General features: G+C 44.7%; 1 protein-coding gene across 4 annotated transcripts in view; it reads right to left on the bottom strand.

The window, feature by feature from the left end:
- The window catches only part of hipk1a (homeodomain interacting protein kinase 1a), a 40,916-nt gene that overhangs the window by 12,098 nt on the left and 7,685 nt on the right, over window positions 1-21,133 (bottom strand). For 3 of the 4 annotated variants that reach the window (XM_061735210.1, XM_061735212.1, XM_061735213.1), the window contains exons 5-12: window positions 19,602-19,721; window positions 19,434-19,520; window positions 18,378-18,559; window positions 15,502-15,652; window positions 14,020-14,224; window positions 13,037-13,155; window positions 8,487-8,638; window positions 60-224 (exon numbers count right to left, since the gene is read on the bottom strand). In XM_061735210.1, the coding sequence (XP_061591194.1) occupies window positions 60-224; window positions 8,487-8,638; window positions 13,037-13,155; window positions 14,020-14,224; window positions 15,502-15,652; window positions 18,378-18,559; window positions 19,434-19,520; window positions 19,602-19,721 (1,181 nt within the window). The remainder of the gene's footprint in view (window positions 1-59; window positions 225-8,486; window positions 8,639-13,036; window positions 13,156-14,019; window positions 14,225-15,501; window positions 15,653-18,377; window positions 18,560-19,433; window positions 19,521-19,601; window positions 19,722-21,133) is intronic. The other variant, XM_061735211.1, reaches the window with a different exon arrangement.

Raw genomic sequence — 21,133 nt, 5'->3', positions numbered from 1 at the left:
GCTTTCATTTTGTACAGTGTAGCTATTGTTTTGGATCATTTGGATGTGAGGGTGGGTACCTGGCTCTGCTCTCAGGATGCCGAGCCTTCGCTCTCTTGCCCGGCTGGGATCTTGCGTGAGCCCCTGAGCTCTGGTTCTGGTTCTGGTTCTGGCCGGCCGTGTGACGGCCGACTCCAGAGTCCTGCTGAGACACGCTGTCGAACGGACCGCCGCCGTGGCGACCCCTGACAAGAGACAAGGCAAGTTTATCTGTACAGCACAATTCAACACAAGGTCATTCAAAGTGCTTTACATCAACAGTAAGAAACAATTAAACGGTAAATAACTAATAAAATGATAAGACAAGAGGTAAAATAATAAAAAGCACAAGCTGTTAAAAATAAGGGCAGTAGAGTACAGCAGGTAAGTATTTAATTTAGGAGTACGCTTCAGTAAACAGTAATGTTTTTATCCTGATTTAAAGGATCTACAGTTGGAGCAGACCTCAGGTCTACAGGAAGTTTGTTCCCCCGGTGAGGAGCAGAATAACTGAACGCTGATGAACCTTGCTTGGTTCTGGTTCTGGAACCACAACAAACCAGATCCAGATGAAGCTCAGGGGTCTGGGAGCTTCATAGGAACTAACAGATCCAGCATGTATTCTGGTCCAAGACCATTCAGGTCTTTGTAGACCAGCAGTAAGATTTTAAACTCTATCCTTTGACTCACTGGAAGCCAGTGTAGTGATTTCATGACCGGTGTAATGTGGTCCAGTTTCCTGGTGTAATGTGGTCCAGTTTCCTGGTGTAATATGGTCCAGTTTCCTGGTGTAATATGGTCCAGTTTCCTGGTGTAATGTGGTCCAGTTTCCTGGTGTAATATGGTCCAGTTTCCTGGTGTAATATGGTCCAGTTTCCTGGTGTAACATGGTCCAGTTTCCTGGTGTAATGTGGTCCAGTTTCCTGGTGTAATGTGATCCAGTTTCCTGGTGTAATATGGTCCAGTTTCCTGGTGTATTATGGTCCAGTTTCCTGGTGTAATGTGGTCCAGTTTCCTGGTGTAATATGGTCCAGTTTCCTGGTGTATTATGGTCCAGTTTCCTGGTGTAATGTGGTCCAGTTTCCTGGTGTAATGTGGTCCAGTTTCCTGGTGTAATATGGTCCAGTTTCCTGGTGTAACATGGTCCAGTTTCCTGGTGTAATGTGGTCCAGTTTCCTGGTGTAATGTGGTCCAGTTTCCTGGTGTAATATGGTCCAGTTTCCTGGTGTAATATGGTCCAGTTTCCTGGTGTAATATGGTCCAGTTTCCTGGTGTAACATGGTCCAGTTTCCTGGTGTATTATGGTCCAGTTTCCTGGTGTAATGTGGTCCAGTTTCCTGGTGTAATATGGTCCAGTTTCCTGGTGTAATATGGTCCAGTTTCCTGGTGTAATATGCTCCAGTTTCCTGGTGTAATATGGTCCAGTTTCCTGGTGTAATATGGTCCAGTTTCCTGGTGTAATATGGTCCAGTTTCCTGGTGTAACATGGTCCAGTTTCCTGGTGTAATATGGTCCAGTTTCCTGGTGTAATATGGTCCAGTTTCCTGGTGTAATATGCTCCAGTTTCCTGGTGTAATATGGTCCAGTTTCCTGGTGTAATATGGTCCAGTTTCCTGGTGTAATATGGTCCAGTTTCCTGGTGTAATATGGTCCAGTTTCCTGGTGTAATATGCTCCAGTTTCCTGGTGTAATATGGTCCAGTTTCCTGGTGTAATGTGGTCCAGTTTCCCGGTGTAATGTGGTCCAGTTTCCTGGTGTAATATGCTCCAGTTTCCTGGTGTAATATGGTCCAGTTTCCTGGTGTAATATGGTCCAGTTTCCTGGTGTAATATGCTCCAGTTTCCTGGTGTAACATGGTCCAGTTTCCTGGTGTAATGTGGTCCAGTTTCCTGGTGTAATATGGTCCAGTTTCCTGGTGTAATATGGTCCAGTTTCCTGGTGTAATATGGTCCAGTTTCCTGGTGTAATGTGGTCCAGTTTCCTGGTGTAATATGGTCCAGTTTCCTGGTGTAATATGGTCCAGTTTCCTGGTGTAATATGGTCCAGTTTCCTGGTGTAATATGGTCCAGTTTTCTGGTGTAATGTGGTCCAGTTTCCTGGTGTAATATGGTCCAGTTTCCTGGTGTAATATGGTCCAGTTTCCTGGTGTAATATGGTCCAGTTTCCTGGTGTAATGTGGTCCAGTTTCCTGGTGTAATATGGTCCAGTTTCCTGGTGTAATATGGTCCAGTTTCCTGGTGTAATATGCTCCAGTTTCCTGGTGTAATATGGTCCAGTTTCCTGGTGTAATATGGTCCAGTTTCCTGGTGTAATATGGTCCAGTTTCCTGGTGTAATATAGTCCAGTTTCCTGGTGTAATATGGTCCAGTTTCCTGGTGTAATATAGTCCAGTTTCCTGGTGTCATATGGTCCAGTTTCCTGGTGTAATGTGGTCCAGTTTCCTGGTGTACTATGGTCCAGTTTCCTGGTGTAATGTGGTCCAGTTTCCTGGTGTACTATGGTCCAGTTTCCTGGTGTAATGTGGTCCAGTTTCCTGGTGTAATATGGTCCAGTTTCCTGGTGTAATATGGTCCAGTTTCCTGGTGTAACATGGTCCAGTTTCCTGGTGTAATATGGTCCAGTTTCCTGGTGTAATGTGGTCCAGTTTCCTGGTGTAATGTGGTCCAGTTTCCTGGTGTAATATGGTCCATTTTCCTGGTGTAATATGGTCCAGTTTCCTGGTGTAATGTGGTCCAGTTTCCTGGTGTAATATGGTCCAGTTTCCTGGTGTAATACGGTCCAGTTTCCTGGTGTAATATGGTCCAGTTTCCTGGTGTAATATGGTCCAGTTTCCTGGTGTAATATGGTCCAGTTTCCTGGTGTAATATGGTCCAGTTTCCTGGTGTAATATGGTCCAGTTTCCTGGTGTAATATAGTCCAGTTTCCTGGTGTAATATGGTCCAGTTTCCTGGTGTAATATAGTCCAGTTTCCTGGTGTCATATGGTCCAGTTTCCTGGTGTAATATGGTCCAGTTTCCTGGTGTAATATAGTCCAGTTTCCTGGTGTAATATGGTCCAGTTTCCTGGTGTAATATAGTCCAGTTTCCTGGTGTCATATGGTCCAGTTTCCTGGTGTAATGTGGTCCAGTTTCCTGGTGTAATGTGGTCCAGTTTCCTGGTGTAATATGGTCCAGTTTCCTGGTGTAATGTGGTCCAGTTTCCTGGTGTAATGTGGTCCAGTTTCCTGGTGTAATGTGGTCCAGTTTCCTGGTGTACTATGGTCCAGTTTCCTGGTGTAATGTGGTCCAGTTTCCTGGTGTAATATGGTCCAGTTTCCTGGTGTAATATGGTCCAGTTTCCTGGTGTAATGTGGTCCAGTTTCCTGGTGTAATGTGGTCCAGTTTCCTGGTGTAATATGGTCCATTTTCCTGGTGTAATGTGGTCCAGTTTCCTGGTGTAATGTGGTCCAGTTTCCTGGTGTAATATGGTCCAGTTTCCTGGTGTAATGTGGTCCAGTTTCCTGGTGTAATGTGGTCCAGTTTCCTGGTGTAATGTGGTCCAGTTTCCTGGTGTAATATGGTCCAGTTTCCTGGTGTAATGTGGTCCAGTTTCCTGGTGTAATGTGGTCCAGTTTCCTGGTGTAATGTGGTCCAGTTTCCTGGTGTAATGTGGTCCAGTTTCCTGGTGTAATATGGTCCAGTTTCCTGGTGTAATGTGGTCCAGTTTCCTGGTGTAATGTGGTCCAGTTTCCTGGTGTAATGTGGTCCAGTTTCCTGGTGTAATATGGTCCAGTTTCCTGGTGTAATATGGTCCAGTTTCCTGGTGTAATATGGTCCAGTTTCCTGGTGTAATATGGTCCAGTTTCCTGGTGTAATATGGTCCAGTTTCCTGGTGTAATGTGGTCCAGTTTCCTGGTGTAACATGGTCCAGTTTCCTGGTCTAACATAGTCCAGTTTCCTGGTGTAATGTGGTCCAGTTTCCTGGTGTAATAAGGTCCAGTTTCCTGGTGTAATGTGGTCCAGTTTCCTGGTGTAATGTGGTCCAGTTTCCTGGTGTAATATGGTCCAGTTTCCTGGTGTAATATGGTCCAGTTTCCTGGTGTAATGTGGTCCAGTTTCCTGGTGTAATATGTTCCAGTTTCCTGGTGTAACATGGTCCAGTTTCTGTTGTGGTATGGTTTTTAAAGGACCCAAGTGCAGGGAGAGAGAGGGAGGCCAGAGGCAGGAGTTCTCAAAAACAAAAGGATTTAATCCAAAAAAGGCAAAACACAAGGCGCTGCAGAGCAGGATAAACAAAAACCAGGAACAGGGAAAACCGACGAGGAGACATGGAGGGAAGAACCAGTACGGACCGACAGGGAACCAAGGAATGACAAGACAAGATATACTGAGGGGATAACGAGACAAGACGAGACACAGGTGTGGACACAATCAGGGCAGATGGGACACAGGCGGGGCAAGACAGAACTGAAAGTTACAAACACTGGGGGGAAGTGTCAAACCCTGACAGTACCCCCCCCTCAAGGGACAGATCCCAGATGTCCCCAGAGTCCTAACCCAGGGTGGGCGGAGGGGGCCTGGAGGAGGGCCCAGGCCACACACGGCCAAAGTTCCGGGGGCCGACCTCGGGACCGGGCAGACCAGCGAGACCGCTCGGGGGGGCGTCCCCGAGGCGTAGGCCTGGGTCTTGGCGGGGGGCGTGACGGGGATTCTTGGCGTGGCTCGGGAACCTGACGGGGCTCGGGAACCTGACGGGGCTCGGGAACCTGACGGGGCTCTGGGACCGCCTCAGGAACAGAGGGCTGCGGGACCGCCTCAGGAACAGAGGGCTGCGGGACCGCCTCAGGAACAGAGGGCTGCGGGACCGCCTCAGGAACAGAGGGCTGCGGGACCGCCTCAGGCACAGAGGGCTGCGGGACCGCCTCAGGCACAGAGGGCTGCGGGACCGCCTCAGGCACAGAGGGCTGCGGGACCGCCTCAGGCACAGAGGGCTGCGGGACCGCCTCAGGCACAGAGGGCTGCGGGACCGCCTCAGGAACAGAGGGCTGCGGGACCGCCTCAGGATCCGGAGTCGGGGCTGACAGGAGGCGGGGAGCCGGAGTCGGGACTGACAGGATGAGGGGAACCGGAACAGGAGCAGACAGGATGCGGGGAACCGGAACAGGAGCAGACAGGATGCGGGGAACCGGAACAGGAGCAGACAGGATGCGGGGAACCGGAACAGGAGCAGACAGGATGCGGGGAACCGGAACAGGAGCAGACAGGATGCGGGGAGCCGGCGTCGGGGGGCAGAGGATCCCCGGAGCTGCCCGAGTGGGGACCCGGGTCCGTGGCGCTGGCTGCGGGGGTACCCGGGTCCGAGGTGCCGGCTGCGGGGGTACCCGGGTCCGAGGTGCCGGCTGCGGGGGTACCCGGGTCCGAGGTGCCGGCTGCGGGGGTACCCGGGTCCGAGGTGCCGGCTGCGGGGGTACCCGGGTCCGAGGTGCCGGCTGCGGGGGTACCCGGGTCCGAGGTGCCGGCTGCGGGGGTACCCGGGTCCGAGGTGCCGGCTGCGGGGGTACCCGGGTCCGGGGCGCTGGCCCCCCCTCAAGGGACAGATCCCAGATGTCCCCACAGTCCACATCCAGGGCGGGCTGGGGGGGAACACGGGTCCTCGGAGCTGGCTGAGGGGGGGCACGGGTCCTAGGAGCTGGCTGAGGGGGGGCACGGGTCCTCGGAGCTGGCTGAGGGGGGGCACGGGTCCTCGGAGCTGGCTGAGGGGGGGCACGGGTCCTCGGAGCTGGAGCAGGAACAGGGGTCGATGCGTCCAGGACCACCGCTAGAGCAGGAACAGGGAGCGATGCGTCCAGGACCACCGCTGGAGCAGGAACAGGGGGCGATGCGTCCAGGACCACCGTTGGAGCAGGAACAGGGGGCGATGCGTCCAGGACCACCGCTGGAGCAGGAACAGGGGGCGATGCGTCCAGGACCACCGCTGGAGCAGGAACAGGCTGGGGCTGGCGCCGTCGCTTCCCCTGGGGCTGAGAACCCCCGGGCCCGCCTCGAGCCAGGCGTGTTCCCCAGAAGGGGGGAACAGGCTGGAATGCGTCCAGGACCACCTCGGGAACAGGAAGAGGTGCGTCCAGGGCCCCCACCGGAACAGGCTGGGGCTGGCGCTGACGCCGTCGCTTCCCCTGGGGCTGAGAACCCCCGGGCCCGCCTCGAGCCTGGCAGGTTCCCAGAAAGGGGTCCCCATTTTTCTCTGCCTCTCGGCGGAAGAACTCAAAAAGAGTAATATACTCTCCCGCTGGGTCCATGTTGGTCGGTCCGTTCTGTTGTGGTATGGTTTTTAAAGGACCCAAGTGCAGGGAGAGAGAGGGAGGCCAGAGGCAGGAGTTCTCAAAAACAAAAGGATTTAATCCAAAAAAGGCAAAACACAAGGCGCTGCAGAGCAGGATAAACAAAAACCAGGAACAGGGAAAACCGACGAGGAGACATGGAGGGAAGAACCAGTACGGACCGACAGGGAACCAAGGAATGACAAGACAAGATATACTGAGGGGATAACGAGACAAGACGAGACACAGGTGTGGACACAATCAGGGCAGATGGGACACAGGCGGGGCAAGACAGAACTGAAAGTTACAAACACTGGGGGGAAGTGTCAAACCCTGACAGTTTCCTGGTGTAATATGGTCCAGTTTCCTGGTGTAATATGGTCCAGTTTCCTGGTGTAATGTGGTCCAGTTTCCTGGTGTAATGTGGTCCAGTTTCCTGGTGTAATATGGTCCAGTTTCCTGGTGTAATATGGTCCAGTTTCCTGGTGTAATGTGGTCCAGTTTCCTGGTGTAATATGGTCCAGTTTCCTGGCGTAATATGGTCCAGTTTCCTGGTGTAATGTGGTCCAGTTTCCTGGCGTAATATGGTCCAGTTTCCTGGTGTAATGTGGTCCAGTTTCCTGGTGTAATGTGGTCCAGTTTCCTGGTGTAATATGGTCCAGTTTCCTGGTGTAATGTGGTCCAGTTTCCTGGTGTAATATGGTCCAGTTTCCTGGTGTAATATGGTCCAGTTTCCTGGTGCAATATGGTCCAGTTTCCTGGTGTAATATGGTCCAGTTTCCTGGTGTAATGTGGTCCAGTTTCCTGGTGTAATGTGGTCCAGTTTCCTGGTGTATTATGGTCCAGTTTCCTGGTGTAATGTGGTCCAGTTTCCTGGTGTAATGTGGTCCAGTTTCCTGGTGTATTATGGTCCAGTTTCCTGGTGTAATATGGTCCAGTTTCCTGGTGTAATATGGTCCAGTTTCCTGGTGTAATGTGGTCCAGTTTCCTGGTGTAATATGGTCCAGTTTCCTGGTGTAATATGGTCCAGTTTCCTGGTATAATATGGTCCAGTTTCCTGGTGTAATGTGGTCCAGTTTCCTGGTGTAATGTGGTCCAGTTTCCTGGTGTAATATGGTCCGGTTTCCTGGTGTAATGTGGTCCAGTTTCCTGGTGTAATGTGGTCCAGTTTCCTGGTGTGATATGGTCCAGTTTCCTGGTGTAATATGGTCCAGTTTCCTGGTGTAATGTGGTCCAGTTTCCTGGTGTAATATGGTCCAGTTTCCTGGTGTAATGTGGTCCAGTTTCCTGGTGTAATATGGTCCAGTTTCCTGGTGTAATGTGGTCCAGTTTCCTGGTGTAATGTGGTCCAGTTTCCTGGTGTAATACGGTCCAGTTTCCTGGTGTAATATGGTCCAGTTTCCTGGTGTAATAAGGTCCAGTTTCCTGGTGTAATGTGGTCCAGTTTCCTGGTGTAATATGGTCCAGTTTCCTGGTGTAATGTGGTCCAGTTTCCTGGTGTAATGTGGTCCAGTTTCCTGGTGTAATGTGGTCCAGTTTCCTGGTGTAATACGGTCCAGTTTCCTGGTGTAATATGGTCCAGTTTCCTGGTGTAATAAGGTCCAGTTTCCTGGTGTAATGTGGTCCAGTTTCCTGGTGTAATACGGTCCAGTTTCCTGGTGTAATATGGTCCAGTTTCCTGGTGTAATAAGGTCCAGTTTCCTGGTGTAATGTGGTCCAGTTTCCTGGTGTAATATGGTCCAGTTTCCTGGTGTAATGTGGTCCAGTTTCCTGGTGTAATGTGGTCCAGTTTCCTGGTGTAATGTGGTCCAGTTTCCTGGTGTAATATGGTCCAGTTTCCTGGTGTAATGTGGTCCAGTTTCCTGGTGTAATATGGTCCAGTTTCCTGGTGTAATATGGTCCAGTTTCCTGGTGTTTGTAAGGACTCTGGCGGATCGTTCTGGATCAGCTGCAGCTGCCTGATAGATTTCTTGTTAAGGCCTGTAAAGATGCCATTGTAATAATCCAACCTACTGAAAATGAATGCATGAATAAGTTTTTTTCCATGTCTTGTTTAGACAGAATCCCCTTAATTCTAGCAATGTTTTTCAGGTGGTTTAGGAGTTCACACTCCTGCGTGAGTCATCTGTCACCACTGATGGATAAGCATACGTTCCTCTCCTGCTGAACTCACCTCCATCCAGAGTTCTGCTGGCCGTCGGACCCCGGCGCTCCCACCGGGGACTCGGGCACCACGGCCTGGCCCGGGTTGTGGATGGAGATGCCCGGCATCTGCTGCCACGTGGAGGGGATGAGGATCTGCTGTGTTCCTGCCGGCCAGCCCTGCTGTCAACACACACACACACACACACACACACACACACACACACACACACACACACACACACACACACACACACACACACACACACACATGAAGGACGGAGCAGAACTACAGCACACACAAGTCACACATGATCTTGTCAAACAAAGACTACGTTCACACTGCAAGCCTTAATGCTCAATTCAGATTTTTTCCCATATCCGACTTTTTTTGTGTGGCTGTTCACATTATCTTTTAAAACGTGTCCTATATCAGACTGGAGTGTGAACGCATCACGGCCCTGAACTGACCCGCATGCGCAGAGGAACAATAACAAAGACGTCACACGCAGCACACCGTCATACGGCGGTAAACATGGAGGCAACAGAAGTGAGCGTACATGGGTGTATTTTGAAGTTGTTGTGTGGTGGAAGCCGACGAAACTATGAGCAAGTGTTAATGAAGAGGAGAAGGAGGAGAAAGAAAGCTGCATTTTTAATTTTCCGATCGCTTCCCAGTGACTCCCGCCCCCGCCAGCGCAGTGTGATGACAACGGTCGCTCTCAAGTGACGTCAAAGTCGCATTAATTCCGACCTGGCTGTTCACACTGAGGTCCCATTGCAAAACATCAGACCTGTATCCGATTTAGAACCACATATGGAAGACCTGAATCTGATTTGAAAAGATCAGATTCCATGTGACTTGTGCTGTTCACACTGTCATAAACAAATCAGATCTGAGTCACATATGAGCAAAAAATGGGATTTGGGTCACTTGGGAACTGCAGTGTGAACGTAGTCAAAGACTGGAAAGAAGAAGAAGGGATGGACATGCTGTCTTCATGCTGTCGTATTCAGAAGCTGTTCCAGAGCAGAGTTAGCCAATATGAATTAAGAGGAACATTTATGTTCAGGAAAACAAAAGCAAGAACCAACGTTAAACAACGATGATCTCAGTGACAGGATTAATCTGTGGAACAGCTGAGGTACTGAAATGAAAATGTGCAGCACGTTATTACAATTCAAAAGAACCTATAAATACAAAATGATTAATACATATAAAACAAAGGTAAAATACACATAGGCATGTACCTATGGACATGTGTATTTATATGTGTGTTTATGTATGCATATATCTGTATGGAATGTGTGTATATATATATATATATATATATAATGTATGAAATGATATTTAGTAATGACATGTGGAATATGCTGTATGTTATTTTGTTTATACTCGGGCAACTTCTCATATGGATTTATTTATGTATTTTGTTTCATCCACTAAATCTTAAATGCACTAGTTTATAAAAGCTAACATTTATTTTTGTGAAAAGGGCAGGCGTCATAAGCTTAGGCTTCAGTCTACACCTTTTGATCCTTGGTTTTTAGTTAAAATTATATATATATATATATATATATATATATATATATATATATATATATATATATATATATATATATATATATATATATATATATATATATATATATACATACATACATACATACATACATACATACACACACACACACACACACAGGTACCAAAAAATTCTATATTTTTTTGTATTACACTGTCGATTTACAGTTTGGGTTATTTGTGTTGTGGAAATTGAAAGAACCAATAAACTAAGCTAAACTAAAACTAAAACTAAACTTCACAACAATCCTGTATCTTGCAGCAAAAGAAAACAGCTTTGGAAAACTCTTGAGTCCCGTTTTATTCCTTGTGACTTCAGAACAATGCGCTCAAAAAGGAATTAAGAGAGTAAAAGCCAAACTGGGCCCAGAGTAAAGCCCTCACATTAGTCATAGCTGACAGTTCTGGACTGATAAAAAAGAAAACAAGCATTCAAGGTCCACAGACTGACATATTTGGAAAATCAATGATTTTACAAACTAGCAGTTCAATTAAAATTCTTGGAGAGTTCTGTTGTACGTCTGCTATTTTCTTTGCAAAGCTCAAGGCTGTACTTTCATCGATTAACGAACTCAGTCAGAGTTCCACGTGGAGCTCGGCTTTTTTATGTTCGGGAGTACAGAGAAGTTACAACTTTTAGTGAAACTATGCAGAAGGTTTGCAGATTTCGGAGTAAAAAACCCTGAACCTTTTTCCCCAACCGTCCTTCAGTGTCGGTTCAATCCAGCCCTCACCAAAATGCACTGGATTAAATAAATAATCAGCACTTAAGGCGGCAACCATTGATTATTTCCATTATTCATCATATTGGTTCTTGAGCTTTAAAGACTGCAGAAAAAAAGTTCTCAGAGCCCATGGTGTTCTTGTTTCTAATTTGCTGTCAAACATAACAAAGAGCATCATATTCAGCATTTTGCTTATAACAAGGATTCTAGCATTTCCCCTTAAGAATAAATCCATTTCATGGCCTAGCATCTAAATTGTTTCATTTAAAGGAGCTTGAGGCTGGATTGAGGCAGGATTTATGAAAAAAATGTGCATACGTTTTAAGTTTTCTGGTAATAATGTCAGATGAAGCGTTCCAAACCAAAAAGAATGATTCCTCTAGTGTATCTCTCCTTTGCCTTGAACAGGCTGTGTGCTGCAAAATGTGCTGCAATTCGGTCCCAAATTTCCTGCGCTGGGCTGTGGATGTGACGTCACATGACGCTGCATGTGCGTTCTCCCCGTTCTCCCGTGCCGGCTTCACTGTTGGCTGCAGTACCCCCGACGGCCGTCGTGGTGAAGGGTGGCGCTAGAGAGTCTAATTTCTTAAAAGGAGCCTCATGCTCCTTTAAATTTCTGTTGATTTAAAAATCCAAATGATGTTTTACTAGTTTCTCCCCTCCATCTTTCAGCGGGCACGCTCCACCACTTCCTGCTAAGAGGTTTATCCCCAATCTGTCAAAGTGATGAATGAGTGCCGGGAAACGGGGACTTTCTAGCGGCGTCCGAGGTTTAGAGAACGTGGCATTTAGAACAAGAAAGAATAGATGTTGGGGGAATTTGTTACGGACTCAAGTGCTCAAAACAACAGCGGTGTTGACTAACGATAGGAACATCTAATGAATAAATCAATCAAAACAACAATACGACACTTATCAGTCAGCACCACACACTCCCTTGTACCTTCCCCATGCAGCACAAATCCACATGAAAACACGACTGCTCAATAATACTGCAGGATATCAGGATATCGTCTCAAGAGGACCGGCCGGTTATCCAGGTGAGAACAAATCCATTCTTAAGTTTGCATTTCGGAGCTTCCGCTAGAAAGTAACGGTTTGTACTCTTGGTTTGTGCGACGGGTCCGACAAACCTCCTCCTGCCTGGCAGGAGAGATTTCAGTGGTGGAACTGCTGTTGCAAGGATTTCCTCAAAGACTCGACACAAATCAGCCGGACATTTGTGATGTAATACTGTATTTGACCCGGTCTTTGTACGTTTTGACCGTATAGAAACGTAATTCTTGCCATTGTAAGAATGAGATGTACCTGCTGGATCTACTGCCCTTACTTTCTAACAACTTGTGCTTTCTATTATTTTACCTCTTTTCTTATCATTTTATTTGTTATTTACTGTTTAATTGTGTCTTGCTGCTTTTAATGTTGATGTAAAGCACTTTGAATTACGTTGTGTTGAATTCAAAATCTTCAAACTAAAATTTAACCTAAGTGCAACTATAATACATTTGAAAGCCTCACGCTTAGTCTGAAATTTCCGAGCTGGAAATCAGAGAAGCCAGTTGTGTTAGTGGTAGTGTACCGGCCCCCTGCTGGCGCTTATCTAGAGTTTTTGTCTGAATGTTCAGATTTCCTTTCTGGATTATTGATCAGCACAGATAAATTCATCATAGTGGGTGATTTTAATATTCATATGGATGTTGAAAGCGATAATCTTAAATTAGCTTTCACTTCTCTTCTAGAATCAATGGGTATCTCACAAAAAGTGGACAAACCGACGCACTGTTTTAATCATACTCTCGATCTCGTTCTCACCTACGGTGTTGAAACTGATGGTCTGTTGGTGTCACCTGTAAACTCCCTTTTATCCGACCATTACTTAATAACGTTTGAATTTAATTTTGTTGATGTTGAAGTGCAAAATAGGAGGTATTACTTTAGCAGATGTTTGTCTGATGAAGCTATTGCTAAATTTAAGGAGGCCATTGCTCATCTTAAGACAGTGGAAAATAGTGAAGCAGTCAAGGCCAGTGACCTGGGTTCTACCTCTGATGTTGATTTTCTTGTTAGTAACACTGCTGATTTGTTGCATTCAGCTTTAGATGAAGTTGCTAAGCAACCAACGTTATTGACGCAGGAAGTGAAGAAGCGGGGAGTCTGTTTAGCCAATCAGAATGCAGAACACGATGCTCAATGCAAATCCGTGAAGCAGCGAGACGTGAAAGGTGAAGGGCGTTCTGCCAGGGATTACTGTAACTGTTTATCCCAGTGTCCTACCTGAGCCAGCATGCTGGGCTGGAGGTGCAGCGGCTGGGAGGACTGGTTCTGAGGTACGAGGGGGACCGAGTTGTCCATCCTCACTGGATAACCAGACGGCTTGTTGGAGGTTTGTAGACCTGTGTGGGAGGGGAGGAAAATAATTTATTTATACCACGGTCTGTGTGAATACTCCATTCTGATTGGCTGGCAGGTGTCCATTAAAAGTGATAGAAGGAGAGAAAAAAGTTTATTTCATTGAATGGTTGATCCTATATGTAGCTTAATAAAACGATTTGGGAAACTATGTGTGGACTTTGATTCTTTGAAACAAATCTATTTCCTGTTTGTTACAGTAGCATAGCCGAGCGGAGCTGAGCGGACTAGAATATCTCCCGTTGCTAAGTCGTATCCCAGGTCCGTCCTAGTTACTGGAGAATCAACACTGTGTCCATTAAGGACCTTATGGGACGGTAGTGATTGTTCCAGGTTTTAGTCAAACCCTCAGGTGTTACCAAGGAAACTGAGTTATAACTTTGTAACTCACGTATTTTTGCACATGTAAATATTATCCGTTTTTTTGTGTTTACTATTTTTTCTCTTGTACATTACTAATTTTTCTACATTTTATATTGCTTTTTTTAATTATTTAGCTATTTATTGGTTATTTCTATTTAAATATTTTGTATAAACCGTTGAGCTTGTGTGTGTTGGCTGCTGCACGATTTCTCCTCTAGGAGATCAATAAAGTATTCTATTCTATTCTATTCTATTCTACCAGGTTCCAACGGCTGCAGACGAGAGATTAAATAGTTGCTCAGCCGCTCAGCTGTGGCTTTTATAAAACTAATGATTTACACTGAAAACACATTAAAGCATGAATAGCTGATTTAATATTTATGTTTTTTGCTAAGTGACCGTGGTATAAGCGGGATAATGCCCTTCCAGGTGGACATTACTTAGTCATTGCTGCCATGTATGGCTCCATGTTTCCTTATCCTCACCCTGAATGGTTGGGGGGCAGACGATGAGCGTCTGCTGGAAGGGCTCGGTCTGGGTGCAGAGCTGGGGGGGTCTGGTCTGCAGGGGCACGCCCTGCTGGGCCAGGCCCGGGATGTTGATGGTGGCCTGCTGGTACAGGCCGGGCTGGTAGTTGAGCAGGGGCACGTTGCTGCTGAGGGACAGGGACTGTCCTCCTGTGGAGTTCATCTGCAACACACGGGCAGAGAGGTCACGTTCATCACTGCACGCAGCAGGAAGATCCACCTGTTGCCATAGCTACGGTTGCTGTGTGTGTGTGTGTGTGTGTGTGTGTGTGTGTGTGTGTGTGTGTGTGTGTGTGTGTGTGTGTGTGTGTGTGTGTGTGTGTGTGTGTGTGTGTGTGTGTGTGTGTGTGTGTGTGTGTGTGTGTGTGTGTATAACTAGGGCTGGGCGATATGGACCAAAAGTCATATCTCGATATTTTCTAGCTGAATGGCGATACTCGATATATATCCATATTTTTTCTGTGACATAATTGGGGTTTCCCCCAAAGCATTATAGCATAGCAGCTCTGTTAGCTTCATTTTTTCTGAGGCAAACCCTTAAAAAAACAGTCAGTTTTGATACAAAGCCTCGTGCCAAATGTCACACAGGTTCCTTTATTAACAGAGGTCTGCACAATATCAAAATGTATAAAACAAATGAAATAAAAATAAACTGCCTGCATATATAGAATAAAAATGCTTCTTGAATAAAATAAAACAGATATCCCTTTCCTGCATAACAATTAAATTAAAATACCCTGTGCAATTAATACAATGTAGACAGTAATGGCCCTTTTGCATTAGTCCCGCCTCAGCTCGGTTCTACCCGCCACCCGTCTTGCACGTTTGCACTAGGGGCTGAGGCGGGTAGAGCCGCTCCAAGCCGATACTATTTCTGTACTATTCTGCCGAGGTTCTAACCGGGCTAAGCCGGGACTATTTCCGACGTCACCACCCTCCGCTCCACTGATTGGTCGGGGGGCCGGCAGACGTTTGAATCAGGAAGCGGGAGTCGGCGAAATTCTTTGTATTTTTTTTGTTTTGTTTTGTTTTCTTATCTTCTCTTTTAATTGTTGTCTTTTAAAGGAGCATGAGGCAGGATTGAGTTTTAAGTTTTCTAGTAATAATGTCAGATGAAGCGTTCCAAACCCAAAAGAATGAGCCCTCTAGTGTATCTCTCCGTTGCCTTGAACAGGCTGTGTGCTGCAAAATGTGCTGCAATTGTGACCGTAATTTCCCGCGCTGTCCTGTGGATGTGACGTCACATGACGCTGCATGTGCGTTCTCCCCGTTCTCCCGTGCCGACTTCACTGTTGGCTGCAGTACCCCCAACGGCCGTCGTGGTGAAGGGTGGCGCTAGAGAGTCTCATTTCTTAAAAGGAGCCTCAAGCTCCTTTAACATGTATAAAATAAATCAAATCAATCAATGGTAACCCTAGCTGCATGAGCCGTGTCTCCCACCTGGTTGTGCTGGTTCAGCTGGCTGCTGAAGGTGACGGTGAGGTTGGTGGCTGCACTGGGAGTGCTGCTGCTGCCAAACAGGTTCTTCCCATTCTCAAAGGCGCTGCATCTGCGTTTGCATATGTCCATATTTTGGAAGCACGACTTCACACTGTTGAATGAAAGTGAAATAAACATGGTTGAGAGACTCATCCTGAAACCAGTGCCACCCCTCCCTAAAGGCAGAACACACGCTGTGCGTAGGGGCCTCATCTTCCAACGGGCAGTACTGGAGTTGAGGGGGGATGGCATCCCCCCTGAAATAAAAACGGTCAAAATCATCCCCCTGTAAAACTGCCATCCCCCCTTTCCATCCCTTATGTCATTTCATCAATGAATGTGGTTTTACTGCTATTTCAACTTTTAGAGTCATCACCAGAAAAATAACTTATTTGACAATTTTCACCTGTTTCAAGTAAATTTTCACTTGAAATAAGTAGGAAAATCTGCCAGTGGGACAAGATTTATCTTCTTATTCCAAGCAAAAAAATCTTGTTCCACTGGCAGATTTTTCTACTTATTTCAAGTGAAAATCTACTTGAAACAGGTGAAAATTGTTGTTTTTTCCAGTGATGAATCTTGTTTTAAGTGTAATGAGATTTTTTTTTACTAAAATGAGACATTTTAAATAGAAATAAGACAAATATTCTTGTTAACATTGAGTTTTTGCAGTGATCCATTTTACTTATCCTGTGAAGGACAGAGTCATATTGATAAGTTCAGAAAAGTGTTTTTTATTGTTGTGTTTTGATGTATTTGATGTAAGCCCAGTGGATATTTAAAGCTTACAGAAGGCTGCATTTAACTGCTGCTATGTCATTCCTGCAGTATTTCTGCAGGTGTTTTGGTCACTGCTATTATTTGTAATATATTATATTATTTGTAATCAGCACAAATTATCTGTCCCCATATGATAAAATCCACCATCCCCCCTGATTTTTTTTTTTACAACTCGAGCAGTGCCAAAGGGGGCCGCATTTTGCGCGAGGGGCAGCATTTTTCTCGGCAACACATGTGCGTAATGGATGTGCATATGCGCTACCGTGAGGAGGAGGGGAGAAAAGAGATCTGAATGGTTTAATGGAGTAATCTGGCCGTGCATTGATTGGCAGCACCTGAAATCTGACCAATCAGAAGGTGCAGGCAGGCTCTTGCAGAGATTTCAACTTTTCATCCAAAAGACACAAATCAGGGGCAAGAGAGGAAAAAAAAGCAAAACACGAGGAAACTCGTGCTTCACTTGAAGGTGGGTGTGTTGTTGAAATAAAACTTTGCGGCACAAACACCTAAGATGCCACTCATTAGATATGAATCTGTCTCCATCTCTAGACTGGAGAATGTTGTTTTTCCAGCAGCTTTGATGAACATTTATTTAACACCTTGTTAACGCTCTCTGCATTCACCTCTGTTCAGAAAGAGTGCTCACATGATCAGTTGGTCGTATATAAGCTACAAACTTTAGCCAATATATAATAAATTCGCTATAGTTTTATATCAATTTATATTGTTAAGAAGTTTGACTATTTTTAATGAAATAAATGTGCATCTGTTAAAGCCATATAGCACCCTATAATGTAATAATTTCCTGAAAAAAAAATGTACTAAAGTTTGCATTTAACTCAATCGAAAATGTAATGAAATCCAATAATGTAATAACTTCACCAATGATGTAATAAAATATCCTGACTGATATTGTAATAACATTTTTACCGATAATGTTATACCTTATTACGTTATTGGGAATTTATTACATTTTCAGGTGGGTCTTTTTTTTCTTCCAAAACTGATAATGTAATACTTGACAAATAATGTAATATATATGTTCATTTTCAGTCCAGAGTTCTACATTTTGTGTTTTAAGTATCTAAGAATGTTATATACGCTGGATTTGAAACACCAGAATGACTATTGGGTTAAATTACAGACTTTGAGTTCCATGTAATAAATTCCCAATAATGTAATAAGGTATTACATTATTGGTAAAAATGTTGTTACAATATCCGTCAGGAAATTTTATTACATTATTGGGGAAGTTATTACATTATTGGGTTTTATTACATTTTTGATTGAGTACAAATTTTATTGCATTTTCAGGCGTTCTTACATTTTCAGGAAATTATTACATAATAGGAAATTATTACATTATAGGAAATTATTACATTATAGGAAATTATTACATTATAGGGTGAAATTGTTACATTATAGGGTGAAATTGTTACATTATAGGAAATTATTACATTATCGGGTGAAATGGATACATTATAGGGTGAAATTATTACATTATAGGGTGAAATTATTACATTATAGGGTGAAATTATTACATTATAGGGTGAAATTATTACATTATAGGGTGAAATTATTACATTATAGGGTGAAATTATTACATTATAGGGTGAAATTATTACATTATAGGGTGAAATTATGACATCATAGGATGCTACAAGGCACACGTGCGTGTTTAGCTTTGATTTCTGACCTGCAAGACCTGCTTTCAGTTTTTTGTGGGGGGTTGAGGTGGTGGAGGTAACTTTCTTTTGGTGAGTAATTAATTGCTAGTTTTAAGTTTTTTTATTTAATATTTATTTATTATTTCAGGTTGATTTTTTTTTTAAATTTCATTTGACTCATACAGTCAAGCTACTTTATCTACCGTACATTTGTTATTATTGACGGGTTGTCAAGTTAAATAGCATGTTGTTATAAGGTCATTTTGTACCAATGATACATTAGGGATGGGGAGAGGTTTGAGGGTGGGAAGCTGCACCAGGAAACCCAGCCTGGACAGTCCTGCTGTAATGAAAGGTGGAGTCATCCGTCAGAGTCTGCACTGGTCTTACTGGGAGCTGTGAGGGAAGTGCAGCAGATGCGTCATGGTAACGAAGGGGTGGTTCAGCGTCTTCATGGGCGTGATCCGTTTGTCCGCGTCGAGGGTCAGCATCTTTTTAAGCAGGTCTATAAACTCCCGCCGGTCCGCCTTCTCTGCCAGGATGTCGGTGCCCTCCAGGGTCGTCATGTTCACCTGCAGGAGGTGCAAAAACATCAGCAAAAACAGCTGCAACTAGTGGAGAAGACGGGATAACAGCTGATTATCGGCTTAAATTAAAGGCAGTTGGACTTGACAGTGACCCGTACAGTTACCCCAAGAACCAGTGGTCCATGGACATTAATATTTGGTACAGTTACCCCAAGAACCAGTGGTCCATGGACATTAATATTTGGTACAGTTACCAAGAACCAGTGGTCCATGGACATTAATATTTGGTACAGTTACCAAGAACCAGTGGTCCATGGACATTAATATTTGGCCATGAATCCAGTTTCCTGATATTTTTATGTACTTAATTTCTACGCCGGGGAAATACACGAAGCAAAGTTTGAAGGCTTACAAAAGTCTTGACGCTTGGTCCGACTTCAAGGCAGGATTTGTTGTAGAAATTAAAGTGATGAGGACACTGAACTTTATGATTTGACCGTTTAACGTTAGCTACCCAAAAATCCAACATTACCTGATACAAAATGGGAACCACAAATCCACGTTTCGGTGTCTGGAATCCAGTTGTTTCTGTGAATTGCAGTGATCCATTTGTCTCTCTTAAGCTTATTTTTCGGCAGTCTGTAAAACGATAACTCAGATTTCTTGCTAAATCTATGAGTACAGTCGATCACACAACAGCTCTTTCCCATTTTAGATGTTTTCCAGTTGCTCAAACTGAAAGTTTACGCTGCCACTCAGTCTTTCTGACACTCAGTCTTTCTGCCACTCGGTCTTTCCGACACTTGGTCTTTCCGACACTCGGTCTTTCCGACACTCAGAGGGCGTAACCCGCTGTGAAGTCGCATCTGTGACGCCATTCCCTCTATTCTTGTTCACACTCCTTGTATTTCTTTGTTACCTGCATCATATCATCCAGGCAGTTGAAGATGTATTTCCTGGCCTCCTTGGACTTGATCCCCATCTCCGTCTCGTGCTCTGCAGGAGTCTGCAGGAGAGAGCACAGCCAGACCTCACTGCATGGACTGTAAACGTTAGTGAAGGCAGAAATGTGAAATGTGTCTCCTACTTTGAGTCTCCAGAGCGGGTAGCTGGAGTCGGGCCCTCTGTTGAAGAAGCGGCTCGTCTTGGTTCCTGCGCTGAGCAGGTATTCTGCTGGAAGGCCCTGTGTCTGGGAAATGTACCGGATCTGAGAGAGACCGGTGGGAGAACGTAAGAGACGGATGTGGCGCTGCTTATTTCAACACTGTGGTCGTGTTTAGAGGCCCGACAGCTGACGGAGTGGCCTCCTGCACCATCATACATGTGGGCTGTTTACTGAATGAAGTGGCGGGCGTTAGATGGGAGTGGTAGTCTAGTGGCTACAGAGGTTCAAGCCCCAGAAGGGCAACCTAGATTAACCACCTCGGGCCCCTGAGCAAGGCAGGGCGAAATGGTGTGTTTTTTCTCTCAGATTTAAGTCGCTTTGGCTAAAAGCGTCTGCTAAATGACAGAAGTAGTACCGTATTGGCCCGAATATAAGGGTGTTTTTTGCATTGAAATAAGACTGAAAAAGTGGGGGTTGTCTTACATTCGGGGTAGGGCTGGGCGATATATATCGAGATTTTAATATATATCGATATATTTTCAAACGCGATATGGAGACAGTATTGTTTATATCGATATAGCTTTTTTTTATTTTTTTAAATGATTTTGATATAGCTTATTTTGTGACAAATTGACTTGAATGTTTTATTTGAGATTTGCACAAATGTTTTGTTATTTGCACAATTGTCAACCTCAGTGGAAAAGTCTGCCTGTTACTGTCTACATTGTATTAATTGCACAGTGTATTTTAATTTAATTGTTATGCAGGAAAGGGATATTTGTTTTATTTTATTCAAGAAGCAATTTTATTCTATATATGCAGGCAGTTTATTTTTATTACATTTGTTTTATACATTTTGATATTGTGCAGACCTCTGTTAATAAAGGAACCTGTGTGACATTTGGCACGAGGCTTTGTATTAAAACTGACTGTTTTTTTAAGGGTTTGCCTCAGAAAAAAAAGAAGCTAACAGAGATGCTATGCTATAATGCTTTGGGGGAAACCCCAATTATGGCACAGAAAAAATATCAATATATATCGAGTATCGCCATTCAGCTAGAAAATATCGAGATATGACTTTTGGTCCATATCGCCCAGCCCTAATTCGAGGTCTAGACGAAATACCCATTCACAACACTAGATGGCGCCAGATATCTCTAAAGCGAATGCTGAACTAAACTCCCCAGGCCAAAGCGAACCCCTGTCATGAAGAAGAAAAATAAAAAATAGCGGTAAGAAAGAAAAGAGAAGAAAATAAGAGAAGACATAACAGAAAATGGAGAAACGTAGCAACAATCTGGAGAAAAGTGGGTGGAAGATCGGCAGGTTAACCGGTAGCTGAGGAGAAGTTATGCTGCAAACTTCAAGATGATGATTTGAATGAGGCAAAATAACATGCTTTTTTTCTCTCGAATATATTGTTATAATCATTTGTTTCTGTATAAAAATTGAATTTGGTGTTCAAAAGGTCTTTTTTCAAACCTGAGTCTTGAAAAAGAGGGGGTTGTTTTATA

The sequence above is a fragment of the Cololabis saira genome, chromosome 12 (genome assembly GCF_033807715.1).
Source record: "Cololabis saira isolate AMF1-May2022 chromosome 12, fColSai1.1, whole genome shotgun sequence".
NCBI lineage: Eukaryota > Metazoa > Chordata > Actinopteri > Beloniformes > Belonidae > Cololabis > Cololabis saira.
Note: the sequence above shows the minus strand (reverse complement) of the source record. Positions and strands in the feature narration are given on the sequence as shown.